Raw genomic sequence first — 24,650 nt, 5'->3', positions numbered from 1 at the left:
CATTTCTACCCCGCCCTTCTCAACCCCCGAGGGGGGACTCAGGGCGGCTTACAAAAGGCACAATTCGATGCCAACACAACAATAGGATAAAAATAAAACATATATAAACAGTAATTAAAACAATCCATTATACATCATAATCCATAAAAACCCATCTAGTGCTCAGCGTTTGCCAGCTCTGTAAATTCAATTCCACATTGCCAACTCCATCAATTCTAGTCCTCGCTTGTCCTTTGTCCATCTGCCAGATTACCCAAAAGCCTGGTCCCAAATCCATGTTTTTAGTTTCCTTCTAAAAGAGAGGAGGGATGTCGATGACCTAATTTCCCCGGGGAGTGAATTTCACAGGTGAGGGGCCACCACCGAGAAGGCCCTGCTCCTCGTCCCCACCAACCTCACTTGTGATAGAGGTGGGGCCGAGAGCAGGGCTTCCCCAGAAGTTCTTAAACTCCGAGGCGGGATGTAGAAGGAGATGCGTTCGGACAGATATGCTGGGCCGGAACCGTATAGGGTTTTATAGGTCAAAACCAGCACTTTGAATTGTGCTTGGAACTGGATCGGCAGCCAGTGAAGCTGACATAGCAGTGGGGTGGTATGTTCCCTGTATGACGCTCCGGTGAGTAATCTGGCTGCCGCCCGCTGGACTAATTGAAGTTTCCGAACAGTCTTCAAAGGCAACCCCAAGTAGAGTGCATTGCAGTAATCTATTCGGGATTTTTTTTTTGTCGTGTCAGGAGCGATTTGAGAAACTGCAAGTCACTTCTGGTGTGAGAGAATTGGCCGTCTGCAAGGACATTGCCCAGGGGATGCCTGGATGATTTGATGTTTTTATCATCCTTGTGGGAGGCTTCTCTCATGTCCCTGCATGAGGAGCTGGAGCTGATAGAGGGAGCTCATCCGTCTCTCCCCGGATTCGAACCTGCGACCTGTTGGTCTTCAGTCCTGCCGGCACAGGGGTTTAACCCACTGCACCACCGGGGGCTCATCTATTCGGGATGTAACAAGAGCATGGACCACTGTGGCCAGATCAGACTTCCCAAGGTACAGGCGTAACTGGCACACAAGTTTTAATTGTGCAAAAGCTCTCCCGGCCACCACCAAGACCTGGGTTTCCAGGCTCAGCGATGAGTCCAGGATCACTCCCAAGCTGCGAACCTGTGTCTTCAGGGGGAGTGTAACCCCGTCCAGCACAGGCTGTAACCCTATGCCCTGTTCGGCCTTACGACTGACCAGTAGGACCTCTGTCTTGTCTGGATTCAGTTTCAATTTGTTAGCTCTCATCCAGTCCGACACAGCGGCCAAGCACCGGTTCAAGGTTTGGACAGCTTTACGCTTTTTATGTTACTTTATTGTAATGCATTTCTGGGCTTGGCCTCATGTAAGCTGCCCTGAGTCCCCTTTGGGAGATGGTGGCGGGGTATAACATTTATTATTATTATTATTATTATTATTATTATTAGCTGTACCCAGCCACGTGTTGCTGTGGCCCTCAGAAAATAGAGGATTTGGAGACATGAAGCAATCTAGGCTAGGGAACTCTTCCCACCAAAGGTTTCCTGCTGGCTAGTAGAAACCAGGCTGTTAAGGTGCAAGGTGGTATGGAAAATAAAGTAACGAGAAGCAGTCACTGAAGCTGCAAAGCTTTTCAGTTATATTCATGATGGCCAAAACACTCAAAAAAGCCTCTTTGAAACAGAGACTGGATGGCCATCAGTTGGGGGTGCTTTGAATGTGATTTTTCTGCTTCTTCACAGAATGGGATCAGCCTGGATGGCCCACCAGGTGTCTCGCAACTCTAGGACTCTCTGATTCTATATTCTTCTCTTCCCTTCACCAGTTTCCCCCTTTCTTTTCTTTCTTTCTTTCTTTCTTTCTTTCTTTCTTTGTTCCTCCCCTGCCTCTTCCCTTCCTTTCCTCTCCCATCCCTGTCTCCTTTCCTTCTACCTTTCCTTCCATTCAAAATCTTCTCTTCTCTTCACCAATTCCTTTCTTCCTTTTTTCTCTCCTTTCCCTTTCTTTCCCCTCTGTCCCTCTGGGACAGGGTTTTCAAAGTTTTTGGGGGGGGGGTGTGTGTGAAAGGGGGGATGTGGTTTGAATCCTCCCTTCACCCAACCGGGGGGGGGGGGGTGCAGCCGCTCCTGCAATAAGGCATGCCTTGCAATCCTCTGGTCTTGGGGGAAGAGTTCCCTGGTAGCCACGTGGGCCTCATGGAGCTGCTGCGGTGGCTCCAGCTGCTGCCGGGGCTTGCCTCGCCAAGCCCCCAGCCCTCTGTTGGGCCAGGCCTTCTCTTTCCTTCCCCATTTCCTTTTCTCAATCCATTCCCCTCCCCCCCAAAAGAAAAAGGACTCTGCCTTCCTGCATGGAAAGGGACTCCATGGTGAGGTTTCTCTTCCCTCACAACGGTTGGTGCTTCATTCTTCTCGCACAATGGGGAGAGGGGCTTTTGCGCATGCTCTGTAAGGCATTTTTCTGTTTGGGGAGTTTAAAGTTATTTCCCCTTCATTTTTTTTACAATTTTTTGTTTGAAAGACATATATTGGATTAGAATGTGTTTTGCTGCCAAATTTGGTGTCAATTCGTCCAGTGGTTTTTGAGTTCTGTTAATCCCACAAACGAACATTACATTTTTATTTATATAGACTAGCCGTCCCCTGCCACGCGTTGCTGTGGCCCAGTCTGTTGATCTGGAATATGCAATATATCATTGTCCTTCTTTAGGAGTCCCCTTCAAATCTATGATATTATATCTGTGTGTGTGTGAATCATATCCATCTATCTATATCTATGGCTGGATGGCTCTATGTCAGGAGGGCTTTTATTATGTTTTCTTGCCCTGTTGAATAAGTTGGACTGGATGGCCTTTTCTGTTGGTGATGGGGTTCAGCGTGGGAAATTTGCCCCAATTCAGTCATTTGTGGGGTTCAGAATGCTCTTTGATTGTAGGTGAACTATAAATCCTAGTAACTACAACTCCCAAATGTCAAGGTCTATTTCCCCAAACTCCATCTGTGGTCATATTTGGGCATATGGAATATTCGTGCCAAGTTTGGTCCAGATCCCTCATTATTTGCATCCACAGTGGTCTCTGGATGTAGGTGAACTACAACTCCCAAACTCAAGGTCAATGCCCACCAAACCCTTCTAGTCTTTTCTGTTGGTCATGGGAGTCCTGTGTGTCACCATCATTGGTGGAGTTCAGGATGCTCTTTGTTTGTAGGTGAACTATAAATCCCAAGAACTACAACTCCCAAATGACAAAATCAAAAAATTTTGAGTGAAGGACATACATTGAGTTGTTAGGTGTATGCTGTCCAAATTTGGTTCCCATTCGCCCACTGGTTTTTGAGTTCTGTTAATCCCACAAACGAACATTACATTTTTATTTATATAGATTATTATTAATGCAACAACATCTGGAAGGGCACATGATCCCTACTGCTGTTCTAACAATAGGATTGGAAGACATGAAATGCAGGTATACCATTTTCATGTCTAATTCAGCATCTAAGATGGTGAAATCCTGCGAACCAAGATGCTACTGGCTGGAATGGTACTACTGAGAAAACATCAGTCTTTTTCCATGAGAGATTATTCCATTTTCTGCCCCTCCACCGCATTTGTAACAGTCAACCATCCTATTCTGTGGTTACTGAATATGCTCAGTCTGAATTTTCTCACATTTGTGTGTGGTTCTGAAAACTTTTGAGATCAATCCAAGCCATCACTTCTTCCTAGATATATGTGGATGATGCCAGTTTTGGCAAGGGAAGACTTGGAAACATGGAAAACAAGTGCTCTGTTATTATAGAAGACGCACACATTTGAAACTCAGTCACATTACCATACATATTGCATATTTTTCCATACAGTTAATAGAGCCACTATGTCGGAATTGTTTATATTTTATCTGATGAGTTCATTGTTGTTCCAAGGTGCTTTAAAAACTTGTATATTGTACATACACACCTATTACACATTCATTTTTGTCTGTTATCTATGCACTAGAAGGAAAACATGCACACATTCAAGTGAAAATTTTACATGTAAAAGATTAAACACACCAATTATGATTTCTTAGTATTTCCATGTGATCCAAATGCACCAATATGTACATATTTCAGAGTGAAGAGATGGGGCTACCTCTCTATTCTGCCTTGGTCAGACCACACCTGGAATATTGTGTCCAATTCTGGGCAACACAATTGAAGAGAGATATTGACAAGCTGGAATGTGTCCAGAGGAGGGCAACTAAAATGACCAAGGGTCTGGAGAACGGGCCCCATGAGGAGCGGCTTAAGGAGTTGGGCATGTTTACCCTGAAGAAGAGAAGGCTGAGAGGAGATATGATAGCCATGTATAAATATGTGAGAGGAAGTCACAGGGAGGAGGGAGCAAGCTTGTTTTCTGCTTCCCTGGAGACTAGGACACGACCCATGAGGTCTCTTCCAACTCTTTGATTCTACAGTTGAAAACGTTTCCATCTTGTCTCCTGTGCTTTACTAATAATATAATATATTGTATATACATATAATATTTATAATAATATTTATAATTATAATATATTACGATATAATACTACTACTACTAATAGAATCATAGAATCAAAGAGTTGGGAGAGACCTCATGGGCTGAGTATGCATGCCCAGTGTGGAACACATCTCACCACGCTAAAACAGTGGATGTGGCTCTTAATGAGGCATGCCCCATTATCACGGGGTGTCTGCACCCTACACCACTGGAGAAATTACACTTTCTAGCCGGTATTGCACCACCTGACATCTGCCGGGAAGTAGCAGCCAATAGTGAAAGGACCAAGGCAGTGACATCTCCAGCTCATCCCTTGTTTGGGTATCAGCCAGCACGACAACGACTTAAATAAAGAAATAGTTTTCTAAGATCTACAGAGACACTCGCTGGAACACCCCAGCAAGCGAGAGTCCAAAAGTGGCAGGCTCAAACCCAGAACCTCAATCAATGGCTGATATCAAATGAGAGACTCCCCCCTAGGCACACAGAGGACTAGGCAACTTGGAAGGCGCTGAACAGACTGCGCTCTGGCACCACGAGATGCAGAGCCAATCTTAAGAAATGGGGCCATAAAGTGGAATCCACAACATGCGAGTGTGGAGAGGAGCAAACCACTGACCACCTGCTGCAATGCAACCTGAGCCCTGCCACATGCACCATGGAGGACCTTCTTGCGGCAACACCAGAGGCACTCCAAGTGGCCAGATACTGGTCAAAGGACATTTAATCAACTACCAAGGTTGCAAACTTTGTGTTTTGTCTGTTTCTTTCTTTGTTTTGTTAAAAATGTAATACAACTGGTTGCTCCTGACACGATTAAGTAAATAAATAATAAATAAATAAATATCCAGTGGGTTTCCATAACTGAGTGGAGATTCAAACCCTGGTCCCCACAGTCCAATGCTAAAATCTCTAAACCTTGCTGGCTCACACCAAGGACACTGCCAACTCTATTTTCTTCCATGTTGTTAAACCTCCAGGCAAGTTGTCCTTATGTAAATGCACACACTATTATATGTAAAGATCTATGGGTTGTTGTGAGTTTTCAATCTGTATGGCCATGTTCCAGAAGCATTCTTTACTGACGTTTCGCCTGCATCTATGGCAGACATCCTCAGATGCTATAGATGCAGGTGAAACATCAGGAGAGAATGCCTCTGGAAAATGGTCAGACAACCCGGAAAACTCACAAGAACCCAGTGATTCCAGCCTTGAAAGCAGCAGCAAATTAGAGTAAGAACTTCCTTCTTTGGTGTTGTCTTGTGTATTTAATCTTAGTTGTGTGTGTGTGTGTGTGTGTAGCAGGAAGGCAGGGACACACTGTCCAAAATTCTGTTGTTTTACATGTGCACACATTCCTCTACCAAAGAGTTTGGAGATTTTAATGAGGAATGGCAGCATGCCACCCAAGGTTGCAGAAGCCAAGTTGCTCACAAAGTGTCGTTGTTCCCGGATGCTCAATGCATGTACATTTGGAGCTGTGGCACAGCTGTGCAACCCTGCCATCCAACTCTAAGGCTGCACAGCCAAGTAGTATTAAATCCTGCATGCAGAGATTAAAACTAATTGTTTTAAATTACAAGCAGCCCCCAAGTTATGAACAAGATAGTTTCTGTAGGTTTGCTCTTAAGTTGAATTTGTATGTAAATCAGAACAAGTTCATTTTTAAGTATAAGTCCAACTATACACACACACACACACACACCAGCTGTCCCTTGCCACTCGTTGCTGTGGCCCAGTTTGTATATATTGTGTATATGTATATATGTGTATGTGTGTGTGTGTGTGTATGGTTTTGTGCATGCGTTGTAATGTGTTCTTTGGCTTTTTAAGTCTCTTCTGGTATGTTTTTCAGTATTTTTATGAGTGATTGACACTCGTTGGTCTGAGAGGTGTCTTGTGTCCAAATTTGGTGTTAATTTGCCCAGTGGTTTTTGAGTTATGTTAATCCCACAAACAAACATTACATTTTTATTTATATAGATACTAGCCGTCCCCTGCCACGCGTTGCTGTGGCCCACATGGGGGTTCTGTGTGGGAGGTTTGGCCCAATTCTATCATTGGTGGGGTTCAGAATGCTCTGTGATTGTTGGTGAACTATAAATCCCAGCAACTACAACTCCCAAATGTCAAGATTCTATGTTCCCCAAACTCCACCAGTGTTCAGATTTGGGCATATTGAGTCTTTGTGTAGAGTTTGGTCCAGACCCATCATTGTTTGAGTCCACAGTGATCTCGGGATGTAGGTGAACTACAACTCCAGAGTCAAAGGACACTGCCCACCAAACCCTTCCAGTATTTTCTGTTGGTCATGAGAGAACTGTGTGCCAAGTTTGCTTCAATTCCATCATTGGTGGAGTTTAGAATGCTCTTTGATTATAAGTGAACTATAAATCCCAGCAACTACAACTCCCAAATGACAAAATCAATTTTTTTTGAGTGAAGGACATACATTGGGTTGTTAGGTGTCTTGTGTCCAAATTTGGTGTCAATTCATCCAGTGGTTTTTGAGTTCTGTGAATACCACAAACGAACATTACATTTTTATGTATATAGATATAGATAGGAGCCCCCGGTGGCACAGTGGGTTAAAGTGCTGAGCTGCTGAGCTTGTTGACCGAAAAGTCGCAGGTTCAAATTCGGGGAGTGGCGTGAGCTTCCACTGTCAGTCTCAGCCTCTGTCAACCTAGCACTTCGAAAACATGCAAATGTGAGATCAATAGGTACCGCTCCGGTAGGAAGGTAAGGGCGCTCCATGCACATGACCTTGGAGGTGTCCATGGCCAACGCCGGCTCTTCAGCTTAGAAATGGAGATGAGCACCACACCCCAGAGTCGGACATGACTGGACTTAATGTCAGGGGGAAACCTTTACCTTTACCTATATATATATATATATATAGATACATACACACACACACAAACCCATGTGGTTTTTGTTTTTTCTGTCTATGCCCCTGTTCAGAAGACATCCCCTCACTTTCTGTCCCCGTGAAAATTGGATTTTGAAAAATTGGCTTGATGTGGTGACAAGAATTGGTGAGAAAGCGTCAACAGAGACCCCTTTTTGCCATGATAACTCTTCCAGGAGCTCCCACTTCTATCCTGGGGATTTGTAAAGACAACTTCTCACTGTGAACCAGGAACTGTCAGGCTCTGTCTCATTCCTTCCTTTCTACTCCCTTTTTTCCTGACACACCTACTACCCACCCATCTTTTGTCCTTTCCTATGAAATATGTCAAAATGCAATGCCATTGAGTTCTTATGACGTTTTGGGGTGTGTTCAAGTTTTGCCCAATTCCACCCATCCATTGCATTATTTATAGACCTTCTTTCTTGCAGACTAAGGGAAATTAGAAGAGGCAGAAAAAAGTGGATCCTTCTTTGTTTCCAGGACCTCTCATGGGTAACAAAATCTGCGGATGCTCAAATCCCATTATATATAATGGCACAGTAACATTTATTAACAGTACTAGCTTGGGGACCCGGCGCTGCCCGGGTTATTAGAGAAAGTGGGTAATGGAGGTTCTGTATGCCAAGTTTGGTCTTTATTGGTCATTGGATGATGGTTGCATTGTTTTCAGGAAGTGAGTGAAGGTACTTGAAGTCCCATCATCATCTATGGTCCACCCTCTTCCAAACTGCAGCATGATATAGAGTCGGTCATGGGGGCTCTGTGTGCCAAGTTTGGTCTTGATCAGTCATTGGATGAGGGTCGCAGTGGTTTCAGTAATTGAGTGAAGGTACTGTGAGTCCCATCATTCATGGTCCACCCTCCTCCAAACTGCAGCAGGATGTAGAGTGGGTCATGGGAGTCTTTGTGCCAATTTGGTCTTGATCAGTCATTGGATGAGGGTCACAGTGGTTTCAGAAAGTGGGTAAAGGTACTGCAAGTCCCATCATCCATAGTCCATCCCCCTTAGAACTGCATCAGGATGTAGAGTGGGTCATGAGTACTCCGTGTGCCAAGTTTGGACCTGATCTGTGATTTGTAGGAACTACAATGTTCTGTGGGAAGTGAATCGGGTGAAGGTACTGCAAATCCCATCATTCATGGACCATCCTGCCCTAAACCACACCAGGTTGTAAAGTGGGCCATTTGGCCTCTGTATGCCACGTTTGGTCCTGATCCGTCATTGGTGTGGGCCACAGTGCTCTAAGGAATTGAGTTAAAGTACTGCAAGTCCCATCATCCATGGTCCATCCTCCCTCAAACTGCACCAGGATGTTGAGTGGGTCTTGAGGTGGGGGGGGGGGGGGTATGTGTGCCAGGTTTGGTCTTGTTCTGTCATTGATGGGGGCCACAAGGTGTTTTGGACTTCAACTCCAACCATTCCTGACAGCCTCAGGCTCCTTTCCTTTTCCCTCTGCTACCTCGGAATGTTGAGGGTGGCCAATCAGAGACCATATGCAAGTTGTACCACGGTGGCAGCCAATCAGAACGCTGCCACATACACCTCGCGTCCTCCGCATACAAACACTGACTTTTATTATATACATAGATTTATACCCTACCCTTCTCACCCCCAAGGGGACTCAGAGCCACTTTACAGAACACATATAAGGCAAACATTCAATGTCGATTGGACAATTAACAATGTATGGGGTTCCAATTGCTTGGCAAAGTAAGGGAATCCTTATCTTAAGGGGTTGGGTTTTCTTGGTCTTGCGGATTTCAGCTTTCTCGGCAAAGCTATGGTTGGTTGATTCAGTCGTTATGGGGGACTGACTGTATATTTAAAATTATAAAAAGTTGAGATTAAAACAGTATTGACAGTAAGCTAACAACCAAATTAAATGACTTAAATGTTCCTTTAAAATAAACATGAAAGGGCAGTACTGCCCCATAAAAATTCCTTTTTCATTAACAATTAACTCCTCAAAAGCTTGTTGTAACAGAAAGGTATTATCTGTCACTATTCCCCATCTTCATCGCTATGATACTTCATCTTGTTGATGGGAAGCTTCCCACTGGAGTGGAAATTATCTATCGGACAGATGGCAAGCTATTTAACCTCAGCAGACTGAAAGTCAAAACCAAGGTTAAAACAACATCTATTATAGAACTCCAGTATGTTGATGACAATGTCATCTGTGTGCATTCAGAAGCAGATCTACAAGCCACTCTAAACACCTTCGCAGAAGCATATGAGCTCAGCCTGTCATTGAACATCGAGATAATCGAAGTGTTGTTCCAGCAGTCACCAGCCAATCCCTTTCCAATGCCAGAAATACAGCTTAGTGGTGTAACATTAGAAAATGTTGACTATTTCCGCTACCTTGGCAGCCACCAAAGTCAACATCGACACCAAAATACAACACCTCCTGAGCTCTGCGAGAGCAACATTTTTCCGAATGAAGCAGAGAGTGTTTGAGGACCGGGACATCCGTAGGGATACCAAGGTGCTTGTTTATAAAGCTATTGTCCTCCCAACTATATGCCTGCAAAACGTGGACTGTCTACAGACGTCACATGCAACTCCTAAAACGATTCCATCAGCACTGCCTCCGGAAAATCATGCAAATCTCTTGGGAAGACAAGCAGACAAGTGTCAATGTGCTGGAAGAAGCAAAGGCCACCAGCATTGAAGCGATGGTCCTCCGCCATTAACTCAGCTGGATCGGTCATGTTGTCCGGATGCCCGTGCCTCTTCAAATTCTGCAGCACTGCTGGTCCCAGCTGACCTCCAGCTGGAGCGCTCAAGGGCCAGGGCTTCCCATTTTTCAGTGTCTATGCCAGAGTTTTTAAGGTTGGCTTTGAACCCATCTTTAAACATCTTTTCCTGCCCACCAACATTCCGTTTTCCGTTCTTGAGTTCGGAGTAGAGCAACTGCTTTGGGAGATGGTTTGCAAACGACACCAAATTGGGATAGCCAATATTCCAGAAGACGGGAACAGAATTCAAAACGATCTTGACAGATTAGAGAGATGGGCCAAAACTAAAAAAATGAAGTTCAACAGTGACAAAAGCAAGACACTCCACTTTGGCAGAAAAAACGAAATGCAAAGATACAGAATGGGGGACAATGCCTGGCTCGAGAGCAGTACGTGTGAAAAAGATCTTGGGGTCCTCGTGGACAACAAGTTAAACATGAGCCAACAATGTGATGTGGCGGCAAAAAAAGCCAATGGGATTTTGGCCTGCATCAATTGGAGCATAGTGTCTAGATCCAGGGAAGTCATGCTACCCCTCTATTCCACTTTGGTTAGACCACACCTTGAATATTGTGTCCAATTTTGGGCACCACAATTGAAGAGAGATATTGACAAGCTGGAATGTGTCCAGAGGAGGGCGACTAAAATAATCAAGGGTCGGGAGAACAAGCCCTATGAGGAGCGGCTTAAGGAGCTGGGCATGTTTAGCCTGAAGAAGAGAAGGCTGAGAGGAGACATGATAGCCATGATATGTGAGAAGAAGTCATAGGAGGGAGCAAGCTTGTTTTCTGCTTCCCTGGAGACTAGGACACAATGGAACAATGGCTTCAAACTACAAGAAAGGAGATTCCATCTGAACATGAGGAAGAACTTCCTGACTGTGAGAGCCATTCAGCAGTGGAACTCTCTGCCCTGGAGTGTGGTGGAGGCTTTTTCTTTGGAAGCTTTTAAACAGAGGCTGGATGGCCATCTGTCAGGGGTACGTTTAATGCAATATTCCTGCTTCTCAGCAAGGAGTTGGACTGGATGGCCCATGAGGTCTCTTCCAACTCTTTGATTCTATGATTCTAAGCCCTATGAGGAGCGGCTTAAGGAGCTGGGCATGTTTGGCCTGAAGAAGAGAAGGCTGAGAGGAGACATGATAGCCATGATATGTGAGAGGAAGTCATAGGGAGGAGGGAGCAAGCTTGCTTTCTGCTGCCCTGGAGACTAGGACGCAATGGAACAATGGCTTCAAACTACAAGAAATGAGATTCAATCTGAACATGAGGAAGAACTTCCTGACTGTGAGAGCCGTTCAGCAGTGGAACTCTCTGCCCCAGAGTGTGGTGGAGGCTCTTTCTTTGGAAGCTTTTAAACCGAGGCTGGATGGCCATCTGTCAGGTGTGCTTTGAATGCAATATTCCTGCTTCTCAGCAAGGGGTTGGACTGGATGGCCCATGAGGTCTCTTCCAACTCTATGATTCTATAACTCTATGACTCTATGCCTTCTAACTCTTCATCTAAGTCATTAATAAAGATGTTGAAGACAGGATCTGATGCCTGTATATGTTTGGAAAAACACTTAGCACTTCAGTAGAACAGTGGCACTGAAAACCAGAACCTGAAAACAGGTTCTGTAGCTTCGCTGCTGGTTTACATTAAGAGCACAACCCCATGCAACATCATTCCAAAGCAAGTCTCAATTGGTGCGATGAAAGTCGTCTCCAAATAACGGCCAGACAGAAGTCCCAAACTTTGGTGCAAGGAAGAGAGGACAAAACTGGAGACTTTTGTGCTTTTTCGCACCTGAATGAAAAGCAGGATTCAACAGGTGAAGCTTCTTGTATCAAGCGTAGCCTATGCAATGGAGCATGTTTCACTGGATATGATTTTGGCTTATCCTAGTGCTGTTAAACACACAAACAGAGAGGATTCCTGCCAGAGAATAAAAGCCAGCCGTTCTAAGCATGCCAAGTGATTGGACCGCTAAATATACAACTGTGTTGACAGAAGGCTCTGTCTCCCACAAAGTCATGCCCACCAGTTCTGCCTATGTGGGAATGGAAGTATGTATCCATCTTGGATCTCCTTTTAGGTAGCTACCACTGTGGAATCTAACTAAGAGACACTCCTTTCCAATTATCTGAGCGCAGACACACACACACACATGTGGAGCGGTGCCTGTATGTGTGTCCCCAGCCAGCCACAGTGACTCATCCGGAGCTGTGCGCGCACATGGCGCAAACGGCAGGCAATAGGACTCACACTCAGCCGCACCCAAAAACATGGCCCCGGGGCAAAGACGGGTAGGCAAGTAGGCAGCTGTCAAAAACCTCAAGGAATCTAGGAAAACAAAAAACAGGCAGACGCAGTGGAGAGGAAATCGCATCTAAGCTGCACTCACTCAGATTGCCCCTCTAACTTCTGAAACCGTTTTCCAAAGCTGACATCAGAAAATCCTGGAAAAATTCTGGTTGTGTGCCCCCCCTTTCATAGTATTCCTCTCTCTATGTACACAACATAGTGTTTACAAAAAGCAAGAGAAGAGACTCTGCCCCTAACTTATTACTTTTTTCTAAATATTGGTAAGTGTCTGATGACAGAGACTCAAAGTGCATGCAGGACCAAGAAAGGACAGCCTGGGCGCATCTACACCAGTGGTTCTCAACCTGTGGGTACCCAGGTGTTTTGGCCTACAACTCCCAGAAATCCCAGCCAGTTTACCAGCTGTTAGAATTTCTGGGAGTTGAAAGCCAAAACATCTGGGGACCCACAGGTTGAGAACCACTGATCTACACTGTCAAATGAATGTAGTTTGACACCACTTTAACTGTCCTGGCTCAATGCTAATGGAATTCTGAGAGCTTTAGTCTAGTGAGGCCACAGCACTCTTTGACAGGGAAGGCTCAAGACCCTGTAGAACTACAACTCTCTGGGTTCCATAGTACGGAGTCAATGCAGTTAAAGTGGTGTCAAATTGCATTAATTTTGTAGCAGGATATGAAACAGCACAGAACAGGAAGGATAGGAGAGAGGAAAAAGTATAAAGGAGATCACCTTAGAAAGCTTTAAGAAGAATCTCAAAACCTGACTCTTCCGTTGCACTTTTGGTGATTAATAATAATAATAATAATAATACTTTATTTATATTCTGCTCTATCTCCCCAAAGGGACTCAGAGTGGATTCCAAACATAAAAGGCAAACATTCAATGCCTGAATACAACAACAATACATCCATACTAACAAAATTTATACAATCCAACATATAAATACGAATTATAACTTAACAAACTAAAATTAAATAAAAGCAAGATTACATAAAAGCAAAATAACAAAATAAATACAAGATAAAAGTGCAACAATATGAAAACAATACACAAGTACTAACTACAATAATTGTATATAGATCTTGCTTATCTTGGAATGTATTTTATTTATTTGCTTTATTTTTACCCCACTCTATCTCACCCAAGGGGGATTCAGAGCGTCTTCCAATTCTGACAAACATTCAATGCCACAAGTATACAAAGACCAAACAAAACATACACAATTATTTAAAATCAGTCAATTTAAAATAATTGAATACTGATATTGTTGCTATGCCTCAACATTTGCCCTTAGAGTATACCTCCTCCTCTCCTGTACGAAGACCTTTCTTGACCTCACGTCCGAAGAGTTTCTCCTTCACAAATAATCCGCTCCATCTCGATCTCACCCCATGATTTTAGTTTTTAGCTTTAGTATTTTACTCTCTACATGCGGCCCGCTCTCTGTCATTTGTCACAATCACTGATTTTAATTTTATATTGTTTGCTGTATTTTTATGTTTTATGTAATTTATCTTGTTATTGTGTATGATTTGATTTCCTTTATTGTATTGTGTTGTTGGGCTTGGCCCTCATGTACGCTGCCCCGAGTCCCCAGATGGTGGTGGGGTATAAATAAAGATTATTATTATTATTATTATTATTCTGACACAAAAGCACAGTATGTCACAGCAAACGAGATCTATATGCTGGATTTCGTATTACAAAATCACAAGTCGAACACTTCCCAAGCGTCTAGGACTGTGTGATGTATTTTCGAATGATGTGTGTAGATCCAAGTAAGGTGGCCTTTTGCAGTTGACAGATCACGATTTTATCAAAGCTTATTATTTCCAAATGCCGGCTGAGATCTTTTGGCACGGCACCCAGTGCACCAGTAACCACTGGGACCATCTGTACTGGTTTATGCCAGAGCCTTTGCAGTTCGATTTTGAGGTCTTGATAGCAGCTGAGTTTTTCCTGTTGTTTTTCCTCAATGCGACTGTCACCTGGTATGGCAACATCAATAATCCAGACTTTTTTCTTTTCCACAATCGTGATGTCTGGTGTATTGTGTTCCAAAACTTTGTCAGTCTGAATTTGAAGTCTAGATGATTATTATTACTATTATTATTATTATCATCAATGCTGGGCTTAGACATAGGAAGACCTGGAAAAAAACCTGGGAAAATTGGGATTTTTTTTTTCTAGTTTCTTCCAAAGTAATTTTTTGGGGTGAAATTTGAAAGAAGTTTATAGAATACGTTCTTCTCCAATGATATATATGTGTGTGTGTGTGTGTGTGTGTGTGTGTGTTACATAATGTGAATACCATGACATAGATATATAGCCCCATTTCTTAAGGTTGGCTCTGCATCTCGTTGTGCCAGAGCACCGTCTATTCAGCGCCTTTCAAGTTGCCCAGTTTTCTGTGTGCCCAGTGGGGAGTCTCTCTTTTGGTATCAGCCATTGATTGAGGTTCTGGATTTGAGCCTGCCACTTTTGGACTCTCGCTTGCTGACGTGTTCCAGCGAGTGTCTCTGTAGATCTTAGAAAACTATTTCTTGATTTAAGTCATTGATGTGCTGGCTGATGTCCAAACAGGGGATGAGCTGGAGATGTCACTGCCTTGGTCCTTTCACTGTTGGCTGCTACTTCCCGGCGGATGTCAGGTAGTGCAATACCAGCTAAACAGTGTAATTTCTCCAGTGGTGTAGGGCACAGACACCCCGTGATAATGCGGCATGTCTCATTACTATTTTAGCATGGTGAGATGTGTTCCACACTGGGCATGCATACTCAGCAGCAAAGTAGCATAGCGTAAGGGCAGATGTCTCCACTATATATATGGTAGTGTGGTCTCAGATAGCCCAGTTCAAAGCAGATATTGTAGGATTTTCTGCCTTGATATTCTGGGTGATATGGCTGTGTGGAAGGGCCCTGAGATAGATTAGGGCAGGAAGGGAAATCCCCAAAGGACTCCCTTTTCCTCCCCATCTACCAACTCCTTTGAGCTCTCTTCCTCTTCCCTTAAGCCCCATCTTTTGCAAACAGAGGAAAGTCGTCTTGCAAGGCAGCTCAAAGTCCTCCTCCCTCACTGGACTTTGTGGCTTATGGAAGGCGGTCAGCCCTGTCTCTCCCCACAACTCCCTCCCAGATAGAGAATGAGGCTGTGCCTTTATAGACAAGGCGTTACCCCTCAGCACCACCACGCTGGCTGCCTGGGACGCCTGAGGTCCATCCACACTCTGAAGGAGGGACAGTCCCCAAACAAACCAATCCTTGAGCCTGTAAATTGCTTCATGCCAAGTATCAATGGGTATCACGACACAGGGATGCATCTACGCTGTCAAATGAATCCAGTCTGACACCACTTGCCCAGGCCCAATACTAGGAGTTGTAGATTAGTGAGGCACCAGTGGCCTTTGGCAGAAGAGACCTAGTAAAATGACAACTCTGTTGTTCCATAGCACTGAGCTACGGCAGTTCAAGTGGTGTCAAACCGCATTCATTCTATAAGGTAAAGGTAGTCCCCTGACATTAAGTCCAGTCATGTCTGACTCTGGGGTGTGGTGCTCATCTCCATTTCTAAGCCGAAGAGCCAGCGTTGTCTGTAGACACCTCCAAGGCCATGTGGCCGGCATGACTACATGGAGCGCCGTTACCTTCCCGCCGGAGCGGTACCTATTGATCTACTCACATTTGCATGTTTTCGAACTGCTAGGTTGGCAGAAGCTAGGGCTGACAGCGGAAGCTCACGCCGCTCCCCAGAATCGAACCTGCGACCTTTCGATCAACAAGCTCATCAGCTCAGTGCTTTAACCCACTGCGCCACCGGGGGCTCCATTCATTCTATAGCAGGGGTCTAATAATAATAATAATAATAATAATAATAATAATAATATTCATTCTATAGCAGGGGTCTAATAATAATAATAATAATAATAATAATAATAAGGCAGTCAAGAACCATGGAGCCCCCGGTGGCGCAGTGGGTTAAAGCCCTGTGCTGGCAGGATTGAAGACCGACAGGTCGCAGGTTCAAATCCAGGGAGAGGCGGATGAGCTCCCTCTATCAGCTCCAGCTCCTCATGTGGGGACATGAGAGAAGCCTCCCACAGGGATGATAAAAACATCAAATCATCCGTGCGTCCCCTGGGCAACGTTCTTGCAGACAGCTAATTCTCTCACAACAGGAGCGACTCCTGACACGACAAAAAAAAAGAGTCAAGAACCAACATTGAGGGAAGTCAATAGTAGTAAACTGCTTAACGTGCAAAAGACAAAGAGCGAATACTGTAAAAACACAATCCAGAGCAGAAGAGAAAACTGGCAACAGAAGTCACTCAAGTTTTTGGCAAAAATTGAGAGCCAAATTGACAAAGAAAAAACATGGCTGTGGCTCACAAAAGGGACTCTGAAAAAGTAGACGGGGAGCCTGATTCTGGCAGCCCAAGAACAAGCCATTCGAACCAATGCCATCAAAGCCAGAATTGAAAAGTCGACAACAGATCCCAAATGTAGACTCTCCAAGGAAGCAGATGAAACAATAGATCACATCCTCAGCTGCTGCAAGAAGATTGCGCAGACAGACTACAAGCAGAGGCATGACACCGTTGCTCAGATAATTCATTGGAACTTGTGCCACAAATACCATCTGCCTGCGACAAAGAACTGGTGGGATCACAAGCCGGAAAAAGTTACAGAGAATGAACACGCCAAACTCCTCTGGGACTTCCGAATTCAGACAGAAAGAATTCTGGAGCACAACACTCCTGACTTCACAATCGTGTTAAAAAACAAAGTATGGGTAGTCGATGTTGCAATCCCAGGTGACAGCAGGATTGAAGAGAAACAACTGGAAAAGCTGACACAATATGAGGATTTAAAGATCGAACTGCAAAGACTGTGGCACAAGCCAGTCAAGGTGGTCCCAGTGGTGATCGGCACACTGGGTGCAGTGCCTAAAGACCTTGGCCTGCACTTAAACACAAACGGCGCTGACAAAATTACCATCTGCCAGCTGCAAAAGGCCACCTTACTGGGATCTGCATGCATTATTCGCCGATACATCACATAGTCCTAGACACTTGGGAAGTGTCTGACGTGTGATCCAATGCAACAACCAGCAGAGTGATCTTGTCTGCTGTGGACTCATCTTGTTGTGTTTCTAATTATTATTATTAGTAGTAGTAGTAGTAGTAATAGTAGTAAAGGTAAAGGTTGTCCCCTGACATTAAGTCCAGTCATGTCTGACTTTGGGGTGTGGTGCTCATCTCCATTTCTAAGCCGAAGAGCCGGCGTTGTCCATAGACACCTCCAAGGTCATGTGGCCAGCATTTATTATTATTATTATTTTATTTATACCCCGCCACCATCTCCCCAAGGGGACTCGGGGCGGCTTACATGAGGCCACACCCAGCAATACAGTAAAACAATATAACACAAGATCACAACAGAAAATAAGAAAATAAAATAACGTAAGATACAAAACCAATATAAATAAACAGTGCAACAATATAAAATCAGGACAGTAAAACACTGAAAATAATCACAGTGGGCAGTGTAATCTTTACATCACAAGTGTAAAGATTAAAATTTTAAAACACTGGTTGAGACGGCAATATAATGTATCAGGACAGGGGATCCGAGGGTCAGGGGATATTCATAGTTTCGGGGACCAGATTATTGTTTGAAAAAAAGAACACGAACAAATTGTCGAAGGCTTTCATGGCCGGAATCACTGGGTTGTTGTAGGTTTTTCGGGCCTCTCCTCCCTCTGGGAGTACTTCTAGAACATGGCCATACAGCCTGAAAAACCTACAACAACCCATGAACAAATTCCTATGCACATTGCACGTATCTTATTTGTAGTACAAAAGAAAGAAAGAAAAATACAATATTGAAAATGAAGAACAATTTGGACCATCATAAACAGACCAGTATTTCAGTGGGAAGTGGGGTGCCTGCTTTTGGCTGATGAGAGTGTCAATTTAACAAAGATTGTGTCTCTTTAAATCATTGCAAACTAAGGGTGACCCCAAGTCTAAAGTTTATGGCGAGGGCTGTATCAATGACCTCATAGGGCAGTGGTTCTCAACCTGGGGGGTCAGGACCCTTGAGGGGTCGGGGGGGGGGGGTGTTCAGAGGGGTCGCCAAAGACCATCCAAAAACGTAGTATTTTTTTTGGTCATAGGGGTTCCACGTGGGAAGTTTGGCCCAATTCTATCATTGGTGGGGATCAGAATGATCTTTTATTGTAGGTGAACTATAAATCCCAGCAACTACAACTCTCAAATGCCAAGGTCTATTTTCCCCAAATACCACCAGTGTTTATTCACATTGGGCATGTTGAGTATTCATGGCAAGTTTGGTCCAGATCCATCATTATGTGAGTCCATAGTGCTCTCTGGATGTAGGTGAACTACAACTCCAAAAATTCAAGGTCAATGTCCACCAGACCCTTCCAGTCTTTCCTCTTGGTCATGGAAGTTATGTGTGAGAAGTTTGGTTCAATTCCATTGTTGGAGTTCATAATGCTCTTTGATTGTCTGTAAACTATAAATCCCAGCAACTACAACTCCCAAATGACAACATCAATCCCCAGTATTCAAATTGGGGTGTATCACGTATTTGTGCCAAATTTGGTCCAGTGAATGAAAATACATCCTGCATAGCAGATATTTATTTTATGATTCATAACAGTAGCAAAATTGTAGTTGTGAAGTAGCAACAAAAATAATGTTATGGTTGGGGGCCACCACAACATGAGGAACTGTATTAAGGGGTCGAAGCATGAGAAAGGTTGAGAACCACTGTCATAGGGTTTAGTTTAGTTTAGTTTAGGGTTTAGTTTGCTGTTGCATCCTTAGTTTGAGTTTCATCTCCTTTTGAGAAACAAGAAGCTCCTCTCCTCCCTCTGGGAGTGCCAAATTCCACAAATGCTATATTTCGACAAACTTCCCAAAACAGTTTCCAAAAAGAGGAGCTGAGTTAGTCAGTCTCCATGACTCCTTCGGGGTGAACAAATCCTCAGTGGGGAACTCTTGAAATATTCTTTCAAACCTTGTCATTGGCAAACGTTACTGCTTCCTTCAGTTTCTCGCCTCTTTAGGCGGGAACTTCAGAAACCGTGCACTTTTCCATCTCCGCGCTTTGGCTCTCACAAGCGTGGTTTAGGGTGTGGCTACTCTGCAGAATTCATGCAGTTTGGCACCACTTTAACTGCCATGGCTCAATGATATAGACAGAAGTCTAGGATTTGTACTTTTTACAAGGTCTTTAGCCCTCCTTGCCAAAGAGTGCCAAACTAGAACTCTTAGGGATCTATGACATTGAGCCATAGTAGTTAAAGCTATCTGTTATAGAACTCCAGTATGCTGATGACAACGTTGTCTGTGTGCATTCAGAAGAAGACCTACAAGCCACTCTAAACACCATCACAGAAGCATGTGAGAAGCTTGGCCTGTCATTGAACATTGAGAAAACCAAAGTGTTCTTCCAGCCGTCACCAGCCAATCCCTCTCCAATACCAGAAATACAGCATAATTTATTTATTATTATTTATTTACTTTACTTGTATACCGCAGTTTCTCAGCCTAACCGGCGACTCAGCGCGGTTTACAACAAGGGTAAAATCAATCACAATATACAATTTAAAACACAAAAGCACAATATACAGTGCAACAATAACAACAATAACAACACAATGCTTCTCATCACTAAAATCATGATCCAAATTCGTCGTCCATATTTCCATTCCTGTAATCGTCACATTCATTGCACTGATTAACCAAATGGTGTAACTTTAGAAAATGTTGATCATTTCTGCCACCTCTCCACCAAAGTCAACATTGACACTGAAATACAACACCGCCTGAGCTCTGCAAGTGCAGCATTTTTCCAAATGAAGCAGAGAGTGTTTGAGGACTGGGACATCCGTAGGGATACCAAGGTGATTGTTTATAAAGCTATTGTCCTCTCAACCAGGCCGTCATTGGCCTGTCATTGAACACTGAAAAAACCAAGGTGCTGTTCCAGCAGACACCAGCCAACCCCTCTCCAATGCCAGAGATACAGCTTAATGGTGTAACATTAGAAAATGTTGATCATTTCCTCTACCTTGGCAGCCACCTCTCCACCAAAGTCAACATCAACACTGAAATACAACACCGCCTGAGCTCTGCGAGTGCAGCATTTTTCCGAATAAAGCAGAGAGTGTTTGAGGACTGGGACATCCGTAGGGAGACCAAGGTGCTTGTCTATAAAGCTATTGTCCTTCCAACCCTGCTATATGCCTGTGAGACGTGGACTGTCTACAGATGTCACATGCAACTCCTGGAACGATTCCATCAGCGCTGCCTCCGGAAAATCCTGCAAATCTCTTGGGAAGGCAAGCGGACAAATGTCAGCGTGGGGACGACTAGTATTTTATATTGTTCTTTCACGGTTTGGAGGGGGGTTTTTTTCACTACAAATAAGACATAGGAATGTGTTCATGCTTTTTTCAAACTATAATCTGGCCTCCCAACAGGCTGAGAGACCATGAACCAGCCCTCGGCTTAAAAAGTTTGGACACCCCTGACTTAGGGTGTATCTACACTGTAGAATGGATGCAGTATTCACCCTGTATTTATTGCCTTAGTGCTATGGAAGTTGTAGTTTTACACGGCTTTTCTGCCAAAGGGTTCTGGTGCCTCACCAAACTGCAAATCCCGTGGCCACATAGCATTGAGCCGTGGCATTTCAAGTTGTGTCTGGTTGCATTCATTCTATAGTGTTGATGGCTGCACAATTCATTTTCTAATTAACACTATTAACAAAATTTGGAAAAATTAACACTATTAACAAAATTTGAAAAACAAAATCTGTTTCTGGTTTGAAAGTGTTATTTCTGTTTAATTGTGCGGTATGTACTTTGAAAGAAGTTGTTACACTCCAGAAACTTTGTTTTTGTGGCTGCTACAACTATATAGAATTGATTGAGACTCTATGAGATATTCATTGAAAACTATAGCAAAATATGCTGCAGGATGTCCCGCCAAAACAAAGGTTTTGAAGTTGAATAAACTTTCCCCATGTTTTTCTGATAGAATTAATTAGAAAACTACCTTTCTAACCCAGGGACAAAAATTGTGTTACATAGTGAATCACTGCTGAAAGAGTGTCCACCGTCTTGAAGGGAGATGCCTTGTACATATCAACAGGAGCGCACCATAAATATAGAATCATAGAGTGGGACGAACAACCCAACCCCGTTCTGACATGCGCCATGAACACACCATCTAAGCACTCCCAACAGATGGCCATCTAGCCTCTGCTTAAAAACTTCCAAAGAAAGAGACTTCACCACACTCTGCCCCCTTCCACACAGCTGTATAAAATCCCACATTATCTGCCTTGAACTGGGTTATATGACAGTGTGGACTCAGAGAAAACAGTTGTGGATTATGTACCTTGATATTCTGCGTTATATGGCTGTGTGGAAGGGCCCTCCAAGATATCTATATATCTATATATAACTATATCTATATATCTATATATATCTATATCTATATTGATATCACATTCCAGATAGATAGGGCCCTCCGAGATATCTATATATCTATATATCTATCTGGATATCACATTCCAGACATATAGGGCCCTCCAAGATATCCATGTATCTATATATATCTATATATCTATATCTATATGGATATTACATTCCAGACATATAGGGCCCTCCAAGATATCTATATATAACTTTATCTATATATCTATATGAATATCACATTCCAGACGTATAGGGCCCTCCAAGATATCTATGTATCTATATATAACTATATCTATATGGATATCACATTCCAGACATATAGGGCCCTCCAAGATATCTATATATAACTATATATATCTATATCTATATGGATATCACATTCCAGACATATAGGGCCCTCTGAGATATCTATATATCTATATATATCTATATCTATCTGGATATCACTTTCCAGACAGATAGGGCCCTCCAAGACATCTATATATCTATATATAACTATATCTATATATCTATATAATATCTATATGGCTATCACATTCCAGACATATAGGGCCCTCCAAGATATCTATGTATCTATATATAACTATATCTATATATCTATATAATATCTATATGGCTATCACATTCCAGACATATAGGGCCCTCCAAGATATCTATGTATCTATATATAACTATATCTATATATCTATATGGCTATCACATTCCAGACATATAGAGCCCTCCGAGATATCTATATATCTATATATAACTATATCTATATAACTATATCTATGTGGATATCACATTCCAGACATATAGGGCCCTCCAAGATATCTATATAAAACTATATCTATATATCTATATGGATATCACATTCCAGACAGATAGGGCCCTCCGAGATATCTATATATCTATATATAACTATATCTATATATCTATACGGATATCACATTCCAGACATATAGGGCCCTCCAAGATATCTATGTATCTATATAGAACTATATCTATATATCTATATCTATATGGATATCACATTCCAGACAGATAGGGCCCTCCGAGATATCTATATATCTATATATAACTATATCTATATATCTATACGGATATCACATTCCAGACATATAGGGCCCTCCAAGATATCTATGTATCTATATAGAAGTATATCTATATATCTATATGGATATCACATTCCAGACATATAGGGCCCTCCAAGATATCCGTGTATCTATATATCTATATGCATATCACATTCCAGACATATAGGGCCCTCCAAGATATCCATGTATCTATATATAACTATATCTATATATCTATATCTATATGGATATCACATTCCAGGCATATAGGGCCCTCCAAGATATCTATATATAACTATACCTATATATCTATATGGATATAACATTCCAGACATATAGGGCCCTCCAAGATATCTATGTATCTATATATAACTATATCTATATATCTATATGGATATCACATTCCAGACATATAGGGCCCTCCAAGATATCTATGTATCTACATATATCTATATATCTATATCTATATGGATATAACATTCCAGACACATATTGGTATGTGTGTATATATCAACTGGATTATCTGCCTTGATATTCTGGGTTATATGGCCATGTGGAAGGGCCCTTGAGATATCTATATATAACTATATCTATATATCTATATGTACCTATATATCTATATCTATATGGATATAACATTCCAGACACATATTGATATGTGTGTATATAGCGAGAGATGGAATTCTAGAGCTGGAAGAGATCCTAAAGGTCATCAAGTCCAACCCCCTTCTGACATGCAGGAACACACAATCAAAGCACTCCCGACAGATGGCCATCCAGCCTCTGCTTAAAACCCTCCAGAGAAGGGCACTCCCAAACGCTTCCCATCCCAGTCCGCCCCTTACTATTTCTGCAGCGAGGATCATGCCCTTATGGGAGCGGATGAAGGTGAGAAACTGGTCCATGCAACCCTTAGAGCCGGAGGAGTCCATGGCGCCGAGAGACCCCCTTCTTCCCCTGTACCAGGGACGAGCACCAAGAAAGCGGGACAGCGGATCCGAAACACCCCCGCCCTGCGAATGGACTTCTCCACGTCTCCTGGAAAGCGCGGGCGAGGCGAGGGCGAGGCCAACCGGAGCGGGGGGAGGAGGGGGGATCTTTCTCCAGGAGGGAGGAGGCGTGGCGGGCGGGGCTGGGCTTTTGGGGAATGCTGCTGGCCCTTTAAGGGCAACCCAACAGAGTGGGGCGGGCCTGGCACTTCCCGAAACATGAAAAAGGGAGGAGAAGGAGGAGGAAACTTAGACTGTAACTTCCTTGCAAGGAATAAGACCCATGGTAGAAACCAGGAGACTAGGGCTCCTTCCACACAGCTGTATAAAAACCACATTGAACTGGGTTGTATAGCAGTGTGGACTCTGATAACCCAGTTCAAACTACAAGAGAGGAGATTCCATCTGAACATGAGGAAGAACTTCCTGACTGTGAAATCTGTTCAGCAGTGGAACTCTCTGCCTTGGAGTGTGGTAGAGGCTCCTTCTTTGGAAGCTTTTAAACAGAGGCTGGATGGCCATCTGTCAGGGGTGATTTGAATGCAGTTTTCTTGCTTCTTGGCAGGGGGTTGGACTAGATGGCCCATGAGGTCTCTTCC

The 24,650-nt window shown here is 43.3% G+C and overlaps 1 protein-coding gene across 1 annotated transcript in view; it reads right to left on the bottom strand.

The window, feature by feature from the left end:
• The window catches only part of PLP2 (proteolipid protein 2), a 59,402-nt gene extending 35,216 nt beyond the window's left edge, over nucleotides 1-24,186 (bottom strand). The window contains exon 1 of the mRNA XM_060763306.2: nucleotides 23,908-24,186. Within this exon, the coding sequence (XP_060619289.1) occupies nucleotides 23,908-23,994 (87 nt within the window). The 5' untranslated portion in view covers nucleotides 23,995-24,186. The remainder of the gene's footprint in view (nucleotides 1-23,907) is intronic.
• Between the last annotated feature and the right edge of the window lie 464 nt (nucleotides 24,187-24,650).

The sequence above is a fragment of the Anolis sagrei genome, chromosome 2, assembly GCF_037176765.1.
Source record: "Anolis sagrei isolate rAnoSag1 chromosome 2, rAnoSag1.mat, whole genome shotgun sequence".
Lineage (NCBI taxonomy): Eukaryota > Metazoa > Chordata > Lepidosauria > Squamata > Dactyloidae > Anolis > Anolis sagrei.
This window is presented reverse-complemented; position numbering and strand designations above follow the sequence as displayed.